Here is a 12518-nt window from a genome sequence, read left to right on the forward strand (position 1 = left end):
TCCCAGAATGGGACAGCAATCGGACGGGTCAGGGAAAGAATGAAAGGGAATAGAAATGAGATGCCTGAAAGTACCTTCTGTACAGTGCTGTACGATTTATATTTACATAGCGCTTACATTTTATTTTCTACTCTACATAACTGCAGATATTATTCTTATTTTTCAGATGTAAACATTGAGACTCAGCAGTTAAATGAGTTATTATTTGTTCACAGCCATACAGCAAATTCGAGCCATCAGACACCACTGACAAAGAATTTGGGAAGAGAGGGAAGAGTGAGCTGGGAAGAAAATGAGGGATAAGAAAGGAAGGAGGCTGGGGAATGAAGATCTAAGGGATCAGGGATAGGGCAAGGCTTAGAGTGATAGGCTGAGATAGAAGGTGCTCCAGGTTTGTTAGAAGGGATTGCTCAGAGTGAAAGGAGAAGCAAAGCAAAGGTGCTGCAAGGAATTTTAGAGGACGTGTAACAGGGTGGTCCCCAGAAAGGGGGGAGGTTCCAGGGTCCTGCCCCACCCAAGGGAGGGTGGAGCTGAGCAGGGAGAGAAGGTGCAGAAGGAACTGAGAAGGAAGGAAGCAGGATGGAGCCAGAAGGAGACCTGGAGGAGGTACATGGAGCAGAGAGACACGTGAAGAAATTGCGCTTGCCTTTTGGTCCTGGACTGGTTGAAACAGGTGTGGGTGAGAGACCGTAGGGAGGTTACAATGGCGGGTTTTGTCTTGATATTGATTTTGCTCTTCTCCTCCCAGACTTGTCTGGTTGTTTCTGATCCTTTTCTGTGGGTCCCCACTGAAAGGTGCTTTAGACTTGTGGCAGGTTTTCAGGCATTGCTGTGCTCCTGTTTGGGTGGAAATTTACCTACAAGGGGATGGGTAACTTTGGGTGCTTGATTTAGAAACTATATTCTTTGCCTTTCCTGTGTTGTTTACTAATTGTATTAAAGTTCCTTTTCATTAAAGTCTCATACGTTTTGTGTTGATGTGGCGGATGGTAGAACCTATTTAGAGCAGGCAGGTTTGTGGGGTCTGGGGTGCCCCTCTCCCTGCCCTGTAACAGAAGGACAAGAAAGAAAGAGGGTAAATAAATTTATATTGTGAATGCATACCATTTAATGATAGCTAAGTAAATGCTTATGTGCTAAAATAAACACTTTATTGTGTGCTTTCATACCTATCTTTAAAACTTCACTAGGTAGATATTACTAATCCCTTTTCACGGGGTGGAAACTGAGCCTTGCAGAGATTAAGTAACATGCTCAAAGTACCATGCTGTGAGCCTGTGCTCCTAACCACAGTTAATCCCCACTAATTTCCTTAAGTGGGAGTGAGGGTATACAAGTTCGCAAAGATCAAGCTGGGAACTGAGCTCCCTATCAAATCCTAAACCAACCACTTTCCCAAGGCTGCCTGGGGAGGTATAGGAAAAGGTACAGGGCAGACAAGATATGAAAGAAGGAACTATGGAGGGAGGGCTGGAGATGGCTCCTTCACATGGGGAAGAGATGAGAAAGACTTAACATTATGTTTGTGAGATAGATCCATGCTCTTGTACGTAGTGCCATTCTTTCATTTTCAGTGCTGTATAGTATTCTGTTGCCTGAATATATTCTGCTGTTACTGGGCATTTGGGATGTGCCCAATTTGTGATGATTACACATAATTGCTTCTATGAATATTCTTGGGGAACTTATGCATGAAGTTTTGGGGGTATATACCTGGATATAGAACTGTTGGATCAAAAGTTATGTTTATAATTTAGTAGTTAATGCCTGTTTCTCAAAGTGGCTGTAGCAATTTACACTCCTACCAGCAGTGTGTAAATTGATAATGCTCTGCTTCCTCACCAACACTTAGAACTGTCTTTTTCATTTTAGTAATTCTGGACCCTGTATAATGATATCTCCATAGTTATTCCTCTAATAACTAATGATTAATAAAGTTAAACATGTTTTCATGACTGAACCTGTCATTTATATACCCTCTTTTGTGATATAGTCTTTTTGTGTTCAAATCTGCCTATTTTTCTGGTTGACTGTCTTTCATATTTATGGAGTTCTTTGTACTGGACAAATTTTTGTTGGTTTCTGTCACTTTATAGGTTATCTTTTTGTTCTCTCAATCCTGTCTTTTGATGATCAGTTTTCTAATTTTAATGTAGTACAAAGTATCATTTTACTCTTCCAGAGCCTCAACTGACTAGTCACATTTCAAGTGCTCACTAGTCACTTTGCATGGTAATGGTACTGGAAAGAGCACTCTGGTTGTTTTTCTCATATAGATCTATAATGCATATACAATCTATTTTACTGTGTGGTGTGAAGTACAAGTGAAGTTTCGTGTTTTTCCTATATGGATGTACACCCGACCAAGCACTGTTCATTGAAAACATTATCCTTTCCTCAGTCCCCTGTTGGGTCTTTGTAGCTGTATTTTTATTAGTCTGACCCCAGTACGATTTTGTTTGCAGATATCATATAGAAAGCAGTTAAGAGCTTTGGCACTAAAGACAGGGCTAGATAAGGAGCCTAGGTTCAAATCGTGAACCCACCGTGCTGTGTAATCTGAAGCAAGGTAACCTTTCCATAAACCTCAGCTCGGTTGGTATGAGGATGATTGTTGTGGGGTTGTTCACATCATGAGATTGTAGAAGCAATGTCCCACTATAAAGTGCTTATATATCTGTCACAGAGAACGCTCTCTATAAATACTGAGTGGGCCGTGTATAGATCTGAGTAATTTATTTGATCGTCTGCCTTTTAGACTTGCAGCTCTAGAGGTTAGGGTGTGTCCTCCAGTTACGTATCCCTCCCACTCCCACCCTTGAATGTCCATCACACTGCCTGACACGTAGTAATGGACTCAATAAATGCTTGTTGAACGAGTCAGTTCAGCCACAAAATCTCTGTCAGTCAAGGGGCAGTAGAGACCCTGGCTAGGGCTGAGGACTGACGAAGCAGAGCAGACACCAGAGGGAGCAAGAGCCCATCTTCCTAGATCTCGCGAGAGCTTCCGCGAACGAGCGCGCGCGCGCCGCGACGTCAAGCGGTCTGTTTTTGACGGAAGTGCAAGGCGGGAAGAAGGCGCTAAGCCCCTCGGGCGCTGGGCCTCGCTCGTGGCGTGGGAGTGGCTTCCGGGTTGCGCTCCCGGAAGTAGGAAGTTGGCTTGCCCTCCTCGCCCGGCGGCTGCGGTCTCCGAGGCGGGAGGAGCCCGAGGGGGCGCGGGCCCCGCATGTGAGTGACTGGGGCCCGAGGCCGGGTGGGGGGAGGCCGCTTCCGTGACGTCTTCGCGCGGCACCTCCCTCGCCGCCACCGCCTCCTCCTGCCTCTGCGCTGACCCCTTTCCGAGCCTCCGGCGTTTAGCAGACTGACGCCGTCCCCCGGCCGCCCCCCGCGTGGACTCCCTTAAGACAGCTCTTTTTCCTTGGCTCTGGCCGGGGGAGCTTAGCGAGGTCGTCTCTGCTTGAACCTGGTTAGCAGGCGTCACAGCATTTTCAAAGCACGCGCGGTGCCAGGGTGGTCTAGATTGCACTGCCCTTTTGCTGATGTTTATCTTTTAACATTGATATATTTTCCCCGACCCCCGAAACAGCTTTTGAGGGAGTTTATTGGGGGTTTTTGTTTGTTTGCTTGCTTTTTAGTGTGGACTTGGTATGTGGTAACCATGGCATCTTGGTTTTCAGAAAGACTTATTTATTGAATCGAGTAAATGAGCTGTGTGTAATCGCCCATTAGTACAAAGAAATTCACCTACCTCCTGTGTCATAGTATTTTAAGACCATTAGCTCTTCAGGCTACACTTTTGCTGGTGCACCCAAGGTAACTTTGTATTCGCAAATGTTAGTTATCGCCTTGTAGCAGAGACTGCTGCAGATACTTAGTATCCTGAATTTTTTCTAGTTGCGTATTTCTCTGTTCCCATGGCGGAATCTTCTGTGGACATCTCTCCTTTAATAAATTTGCTTATTTGAACTCGAGTGACCACAACCTCCTTCTAAAAAACAACTTTGAAGTTTTGATTTAAGAGCCCCTGTTTGCCCAGTTAGGCCTTTCTTTTAATCAAAACAATTTATAAGACGCAATTTGAACACCTGTTCTTCCACAGCTACTCTTCGACATCACAGAATGTCCCAAGTGTGAGATTCTTAACCTCACCTAACCTCTGATTTAGGCTGATGTACTTTTAAAAAGAAGAAAAGGTAAAATGAACAAATCATTAGTTACATTAAGTTAGTTTGGGAACACAACACTCACGTTATATCCTTTCTATAAATTTGTTTAAGAGACTGATTAGGTTTCATGTCACAACTGAATGTCCATGTCTGTTGCTACTCTCTCCACTTATCTTTGCTTCAAGAAACGGTTTTGTTTGGATGACAGGGAAATAGCTGTAATACAAAGCAATAGTTATGCTTAACTTTTTTTTTTTAAGATTTATTTATTTATTTATACAAGCACTGGGTACAGTCAGAAGCGCTGGAGGGTGAGAGAATTCACCAGAGCCAGAGCGGGGAGCAGAGCAGGCAGAAGGACCGAAGCACACTGCTGAGGAGAGCAGCGGGCGGCAGGAGAGGTCTGCGGGCCATGTGGGACCCTCCTTCAGTGGCCAGGGAGCAGCCAGGGAGCAGCCGGGGATCGAACCGGTGCTGCAGAGGCTGCGGGCAGCTTCGCAACCCAGTGCTCAACCGCTGTGCCACCAGGGAGGCCCTATGCTTAACTCTTAAAGGGCAAAAATCAAGGTTGGAGTCATGAAAGTACTTATTCTTTGGACAGAGCCCTGGGAGGTAGAATTTTTAGGGGGAGGAAATTATATGTACAAAACCAGAAAGATGTGCAAGAGTATGACATTGAAAAATTGGAAGAAGAAATGGGAAATGAGAGTGAACAAGTAGGGAGTGATCAGTTTGTCAAGGACTATGCTAAGTTGGATTTTCATTCCAATAAGCTACATGCCTATGGTTATGTAGGTATTGGGGTAACTGCTTTACATATATTATTCTACAATCCCTTAACAATATTGTTAGAAAAACACAATTATCTCCATTGTATAAATTAAAACTCTGAGGTTGTGTCTCATGAGCACACAATAGATGAAGAAGCTAGTATTTGCATCCAGCTTTTTCCAACTCCAGTGCCTGTGTCCTCAGCCATCATGCTAAACTGTCCCCAGCAGGGGATGGGGAGTCAAGTAAGGTGCTTTAATATATGAGTAATGTGAGTAATGTGAACCAGTTCGTATTTCAGAAAAATAATTTATGGAGAGGGTAGAGGGTGGATCAGAGAAGAGAAGGAGGTTTGGAAGTATAGAAATCAACTATGTCTTGTAATAGTCTGTGGGAGAGATATTGAGCCTTGTCTGATAAAGCTAAAGAGGAGACCTATGTAGGAGGTAGAAATGAAGATTTAGTGGCAAGTTCATTGATGGGGATGAGGAATGAGGAGCAAAGTTTTTAAATTTGAAGGACTTCCACTAATGGAGAAAAAGAATATAGTAGGAGAAATGGGTTGTGGGGGAAACAGTATGTGGTAATGGATACATCACATATAGGCAACCCAGGAAGTTTGGGCCAGGGTGTATCGTAGGTAGCTAGATGGGTATGAACTCTAGTGAAAGGTCTAGATCAGAGCAGAGATTTGGGGATCACTAATAGCTGGTGGCTAAGCCATGGAGGAAATGAGAATGTCAGTGACAACTGTGATGAATACCAACATTCAATCTCTGAGATGAGAACAAGAGGATATTGCCAAGATTGGAAAGCACATGAAAGATATAATGGGTAGCAATACCACCTGCTGCAGAGAGGTCAGGTGAGGTGGTAACAAAAGAATGTCCTTTGAACTTGGCTTGTAGAGTGCCATTGGTGACCTTAGAGGAATATTGATGGCATGAAATGTGATTTCAGAAATATGATTTCAACTTGTTAATGAATGAATGGAGTTCCAAGAAAAAGATGAGATGATGACTTTTTTTTTTTTTTTTTTTTTTTTTTAAGGAGCTTGACTCCGGAAGGAGGGAGATGTGAGCACTGGAAATCTAGAGAGGATGGATTTTTTCTTTTAAAGATTTACTTATTCATGCATATAAGAACTGGGGTACAGGCCAGAGGTGCAGGGGGTGAGAGGATTTACTGGAGACAGAGTGGGTAGCAGAACAGGCAGATCAGCTGAAATACACTGCTGAGGGGAGCAGTGGGCAAGACAGGAGAGGTCTGCTGTGCCATGTGGGTAACTCCCTGGCTGGGGATTGAACTGGTGCTGCAGTGGCTGCGGACTGTTTCATAGGTCGTCTTAACCCCTTGTGCCACCAGGGAGGCCCAAGAAGAAGGATTATTTTTAAACAGTGAAAAACTGAAAAGGGTGAGGATTAGAGCTGGTAGAGAGAAATTAAAAAACATGGGGGCTCTTCAAATGTGTTAATGTCATAAAGATAAAAGGGACCAATTATATATTAAAAGTTCTAAGTTTAAGTATACCAAAGACCCCCGCAGCTAATTGATCATTGGTTGCATCCTGTATTTCTAAAAAGATAACATGACCTTTTTGGGCAAGGGAAATTTGACTATGTATTGGATATTAGATAATATTAGAGAATTATCTTAATAATTCTAATAGGTATGATGCCTATGGCTATGTTAGAATAACACCCTTGTTCTTAAGAGAGGCACCCTGAAAACAAGTGATTTCATGCTGTGTCACATCTACCAAGTGGTTCTGACAAAAACAGCAAGAGAGAGGAAAATATGGTCAAATGTTAACAATTAATGAATCTAAGTGAAGGATATACAGATGTTCATCTACAGGATATACAGATGTTCCAGTTTTTCTGGAGCCTTGGAATTTCTCAAAATAAAGAATTGGCAGAAAAATGGAGAGACATATTTTCAGAGAGCAAAGAAAGTCCCATAATTCTCTTCTAGTCTCACTGGGTAGAGATGTCCAGAAATAGGACTGTTTGGATCAAGTAATATTAAAGGTACAAGAAAGTAGAATTCACTTGGTTGTGAATTTTAAGCACTTATAATTTTAAATTAGTACTCTCTTAAATCATAGTGTTTAATTGATTATTTTTCTTTTAAATATTTTTTTTCTTTGTGACTTTCATTATAATTCAAGAATGCATTTTTTTCCTTTACTAGAATGTATTAGATCAAAGAGAGTGGAATATAATTATAACCCTGAAGAATGGATTATTATACCTCATAGCTAGCATAATACTTAAAGTATATAGTAGGGGAAATAGAAAATTTATTATTACTCTGGATGTTGCTCCCACTGTTGAAGACTGGGACATATTTAGATGGATTTTGAAACTTTCATTCTGAGCTATAGGGTTCTCCTTTTGTATTTTAACTAAACCAAGCAGTATTGCATCTTAGATCATAGCTGTTTAGCTTGGAAAACAGAACTTCCACGGTAATGTCATATTGGTGTTTAGGACATATTGATGTCAATAGCGGAATTAATTCTCTATTACACACGTCAGAGAAGAGGTTTTCATTTAGTCTGACCATTTAATATGTTTTCTGACATAAACATTTTTCTCAACAAGTTCTATAATATCCTTTCAGCTGTGCCTCTCACTGTTTTTCTTAAACTGAGACCCAGAAAGAATTGTGGACAACATCTCATCAGAGCTCAGTTACTATTCCTTTTCCAGAAGTATTTCAGTAGTATTTCAGAAATAAACAGCCCCATGACTTGCCTCCCCCAGACTTCTATTGAAAGCAGGATTTCCTAACCTCTGCACTCTTGTTTTTTTTAAAGATTTATTTATGCATACAAGAGCTGGGGTGCAGGCCAGAAATGGGGGGGTGAGAGGATTCACCAGAAACAGAGTAGGGAGCAGAACAGGCAGATCCACTGAAATACACTGCTGAGGGAGCAGTGGGCGAAACAGGAGAGTTCTGCTGCTCCATGTGGGTCACCTCCCTGGCCGGGGATCAAACACAGGCTGCCAATATTGCTGCATTTTAACCCCTTGCACCACCTGGGAGCCCGCCCCCCACCCCCCCAGTCTTAGCATTTGGAGTGGGACAATTTGTTGTGGTGGCCTGTTGTGTGCATTGTAGGATGTTGAGTCCTTACTTGCTACATGTCCTGATATCCCTGTAGTTTTGACACTCAAAAATGTCTCCAGGCATTGCCAAATGTCCCTGGGGAATAGAATCTCACGTGCGCGCGCGAGCGCGCGCACACGCACGCACACACACACACACACACACACACACACACACACACACGCTTTCCCTCTCCTCACCCAGTTGAGAACTGTTCTAAAGCAGTGTTTCCCAGTTTGGGGTGTGCCTCTAATCATCAGGGAAGACAGCACCTAGTTTTCACCTTCCAGGCCTTCTGGCAAATCAGTATGTCCAGGGTGGTGTATGAGGCCTTGATTTTTGTAATTGGCTCACCATCCTGCCTGAGCCCTTACGGGTGTAAAGTCACTGTTAAGAGTCAAGCTCAGGGCCTCCCTGGTGGCACAAGGGGTGAAGACGCAACTTATCAAGCTACTACTGGTAGCTGCTACTGGCATCTAGTGGAAATGATATTAAAAACAAAAAATCTTATTCCCTTAAAAAAAATAAAAGGCAGGCCTCCCTGGTGGCGCAGGGGGTTAAGTACAGCACCATGAAGCAATCGGCAGCGAGTCCTGGGTTTCGGCATCAAGATGAAAGGATTGGCACAGTAAAGAAAAGGAGAGCCAGGCCAACTTTCTCACGGGCAGGAAACTTAATTGCGTCCCCGGGCAAAATTCACGGACCCAAGGTGGGGGTCAGTAAAGTTGCGCATGTTGCCCAGGGAGGCAGGCTTTTATAGGGTGAGGAGCGGTCAGGTGGGAGACTGGGTTTGCATGGTGGGGGGGAAAAAGTTTGTAGGGTGCGAAAAGATTTATAGGGTGGGAAGAGGTTTATTGTCTGATTATTTTCTAGGTGGGCTTCCGCATTTCTGCTCCCAGGAGGGCTTCCTGGTAGGCTTTTGCATTCCTGTCCCCTGCATCGACCTTTCATACCCCAGCTGGCCAGGGAGCAGCCCACATGGCAAGGCAGACCTCTTCTGTCTCGCCTGCTGCTCCCCTCAGCAGTGCATTTCAGTCAGTCTGCCTGTTCTGTTCCCCACTCTGTCTCTAGTGAGTCCTCTTACCCCCCCCACCTCTGGCCTGTACCCCAGTTCTTGTATGCATAAATAAATAAATCTTAAAAAAAAAAGTCAAGCTCAGTCTTCAAAACTTCCTTCTGTGCCAAAGCTCATTTCTGCCAGTCACACCTTCTTCCTGAAGGTAAAGGGATTGCTATTAAGCCTCAGTGCCCTAACACTTGATGCTTAGCTGTGAATTTGTGGGGTATTTATTTATTTATTTAGTTTCATCAACACAGGCAAGTTTGTGAGGAAAGCAGGGGGATAAAGGAAAGAGATGACAGCATAGACACAAACAGGCAGTTTTAAAAGACAACTGCATTTTTGAAGAGGGTGGGTTTAAGAAAGAGACATCTGTGTAGACACAGGCAGCCAGTGAGCTGCATTTTTATTTTTTCATTTTTGTTTATGTCTTTTACTCATTTTTCTGTTTTTTCACCTTTTTCCTCTCTTCATTTTTAAGGAATTCTTAGCTTTTTTTCTTTTAAGATTGATTTATTTGTGCATACAAGAACTGGGGTATAGGCCAGAGGTGAGGGGGGTGAGAGGATTCACCAGAGACAGAGTGGGAAGCAGAACAGGCAGACTGACCGAAGTACACTGCTGAGAGGAGTAGCGGGAGAGTCAGGAGAGGTCTGCTGAGCCATGTGGGTTGCTCCCTGGCCGGCCGGGGGAATTGAACTTGTGCTGCAGAGGCTGCGGACAGCTTCACAGGTTGCATCTTAATCCCTTTGCCACCAGGGAGGGCTGCCTTTTATTTTATTTTTTTAAAGATTTATTTATGCATACAAGAGCTGGAATACAGGCCAGAGATGAGGGGGGTGAGAGGATTCACCAGAGACAGAGTAGGGAACAGAACAGGGAGACTGACTGAAATGCACTGCCGAGGGGAGCAGCAGGCAAGACAGGAGAGGTCTACCTTGCCATGTGGGTTGCTCCCTGGCTGGCCGGGGATCGAACTCGTGCTGCAGAGGCTGTGGTTTGCTTCACAGTGCCGTGCTTAACCCCTTGCACCACCAGGGAGGCCCGCCTTTTTTTTTTTTTTAGGGAACAAGATTTTTGTTGTTGAATATAGTTTCCACTAGATGCCAGTAGTACTCCTAAGTATGGCAATCAAAAATATCTCCAGACTTTCTAGATATCCCTGGAGGAGCAAAATTGCTCCCATTTGAGAACCCAAATTGTTCCTAATTGAGAACCATTGATCTAACCAAAGGTGAAAGCAGGACTTACTGTTAAGATCCCCATGTACTCCTGGAAATGTCCCTAAGTTGTTAGTGGTCATGCCTCCAGTAATTTAGGAAATGTTTTAGAATCTCAGGGAAGAAGACTGCAAACATTTATTCAGTATCGCAATATCATTGTATATTTGAATTACAAAAAAAAAGGTTTGTGTAGCATAAACTTTGAGTTTAATAAGGTTTTTACAGATATCAAAAGTGGGCAGAAGTTTACAAAGGTGTTGAAACAGCTATCACGATTGACAATCGTTGGTCTTCTTTTTAGCCTCCCTTTTTGGCTCTTCCAAGGAGGGCACCAATATGACCTTCCCTTCTGCCTGAGGAACACCTGTGTGTACCCCACCTCTTAGACCATTAACTTTTTTTTTTAGATTTATTTATTTATGCTTACAAGAGCTGGGATGCAGGCCAGAGATGTGGGGCGTTGGTGAGAGGATTCACCAGAGACAGAGTGGGTAGCAGAACAGGCAGACGGACCAAAGACACTGCTGAGGGGAGCAGCGGGCAAGTCAGGAGAGGTCTGCTGCGCCATGTGGATTACTCCCTGGCCGGGGATTGAACTCGTGCTGCAGTGGCTGTGGAGTGTTTCATGGGTTGTGTCTTAACCCCTTGAGCTACCAGGGAGGCCCCCCCATTAACATTTCTTGCTGGATTTTTTTCCAGTATTCCTGTTGCCCTTTTTCCCTGGCCCTCTGCTGAGTTTTAATAGGTTTTGACTTGGAATTATTATTTTCGTATGTATCACATTATTCCTGCTTACTTAGAAGATTTTTGTTAAGCAGGAAAATGCTATCTCTGGGATAGCCACCAGTTACCAAACCAAGTGAAAAATATTGTAATAAGTTATTACTTTATTCTTTTTCCAGGAATCATTGTAGTCCCAACTTTCTAATTGTGAAACCTTTCTGAGCTTAGATGTTTTAAACATCTGTGAAATGGTATTGATCACACTTCCCTTCTGGGATTGCTGTGATAATTCACTGAGATGATGTTTCTTAGCACAGTGCCCACCAGCACATAGGATGACATAACAGGAAGTAGTAATATGGTGATGCAGTTGTCTAATATGTCATTAGTTTTTGATGAATTGAATTTTTTCCACTTCCTGAAATGCTCATATACTCTTAGAATTTTTGAGCTAGAGAGGACTTTCAAAACCTTCTGCTTTGTTTTATTTTTGGGGTGAGGTCATAGACCAAGTCAATTATCCAAAATCCTAACAATATAGTGTAATAAATGGGGGGTAAACTCAAATTTAATAAATATACATTCAAAAAAATCCTTATTGAGAAATAATTTATATGCCATCAGTTCACAATTTAAATGTACAACCCAGTGGTTTTTAGTACACAGTTATGCAACCATCACCACAATTTAAGTTGAAAATAGTTTAGAAATTATGTATCTATTAATAGTCTCTTTATTCCTACCCACTTCCCTTAACAACCACTAACTAATCTACTCTCTCTATAAATTTGCTTTTCTTGACTTTTAATATAAATGTATTCATATAATATGTGATCTTTTGAGACTATCTTCTTTTATATAGCCTGTTTTCAAGATTCATTTATTTTGTAGCATGTGTCACTACATCATTCCTCCTAACTGTTGATTAATGTTCCATAGTGTGGATAGGCCACATTTTGTTATCCATTCAGTATTTTGATTGCTTCCATTGGGAGGTGGGGGAGGCTTTTATGAATAATGCTGCTTGAACATTTTGTACAGGTTTTTATGTGGACATGTTTTAATTCTCTGGAGTACATACTTCTGAGTGGAATTTCTGGGTCATTTGATAGCTCTGTGTTTAAGTTCTTAAGAAATTGTCAGGCTTCTCTGAAGCAGCTATGCCATTTTTATATTCCCACCAACAGTACAAGCATCCTTGCTCAGCATCCTTGTCTACACTTGTTACTATCTGGCTTTTTGATTATAGCCATTCCAGTGGGTGTGATGTAGTACATCATTATAGTTTTGATTTGCCTTTCTTTGATGGCTGATGATGTGGAACATCTTTCATGAGTATATTGGCTATTTGCATGTCTTCTTTGGAGAAATCTATTCAGAGCCTTTGCCCATTTCTTAATTAGGTTGTCTTTTTATTATTGTAAGAATTCTTTATGTACTTGGACTATCATTTCTTTATTT

At 42.5% G+C, this 12518-nt stretch overlaps 1 protein-coding gene across 2 annotated transcripts in view; it reads left to right on the top strand.

Annotated features, from left to right (window-relative positions):
* Positions 1 to 9: 9 nt before the first annotated feature.
* The window catches only part of CUNH6orf89 (chromosome unknown C6orf89 homolog), a 39450-nt gene continuing 26941 nt past the window's right edge, over positions 10 to 12518 (top strand). Inside the window, exon 1 of one of the 2 annotated variants that reach the window (XM_037519615.2) lies at positions 10 to 673. Coding sequence is in view for 1 of the 2 variants with exons in the window: in XM_037519614.2 (XP_037375511.1) it covers positions 3227 to 3228 (2 nt within the window). In the remaining variant the exon portion in view is untranslated. Of the gene's footprint in view, positions 674 to 2877; positions 3229 to 12518 lie in introns of those variants that run through there. The other variant, XM_037519614.2, reaches the window with a different exon arrangement.

The sequence above is a fragment of the Talpa occidentalis genome, unplaced genomic scaffold (assembly GCF_014898055.3).
Source record: "Talpa occidentalis isolate TD23 unplaced genomic scaffold, MPIMG_talOcc4v2.1 talOcc4.2, whole genome shotgun sequence".
Taxonomy (NCBI): domain Eukaryota; kingdom Metazoa; phylum Chordata; class Mammalia; order Eulipotyphla; family Talpidae; genus Talpa; species Talpa occidentalis.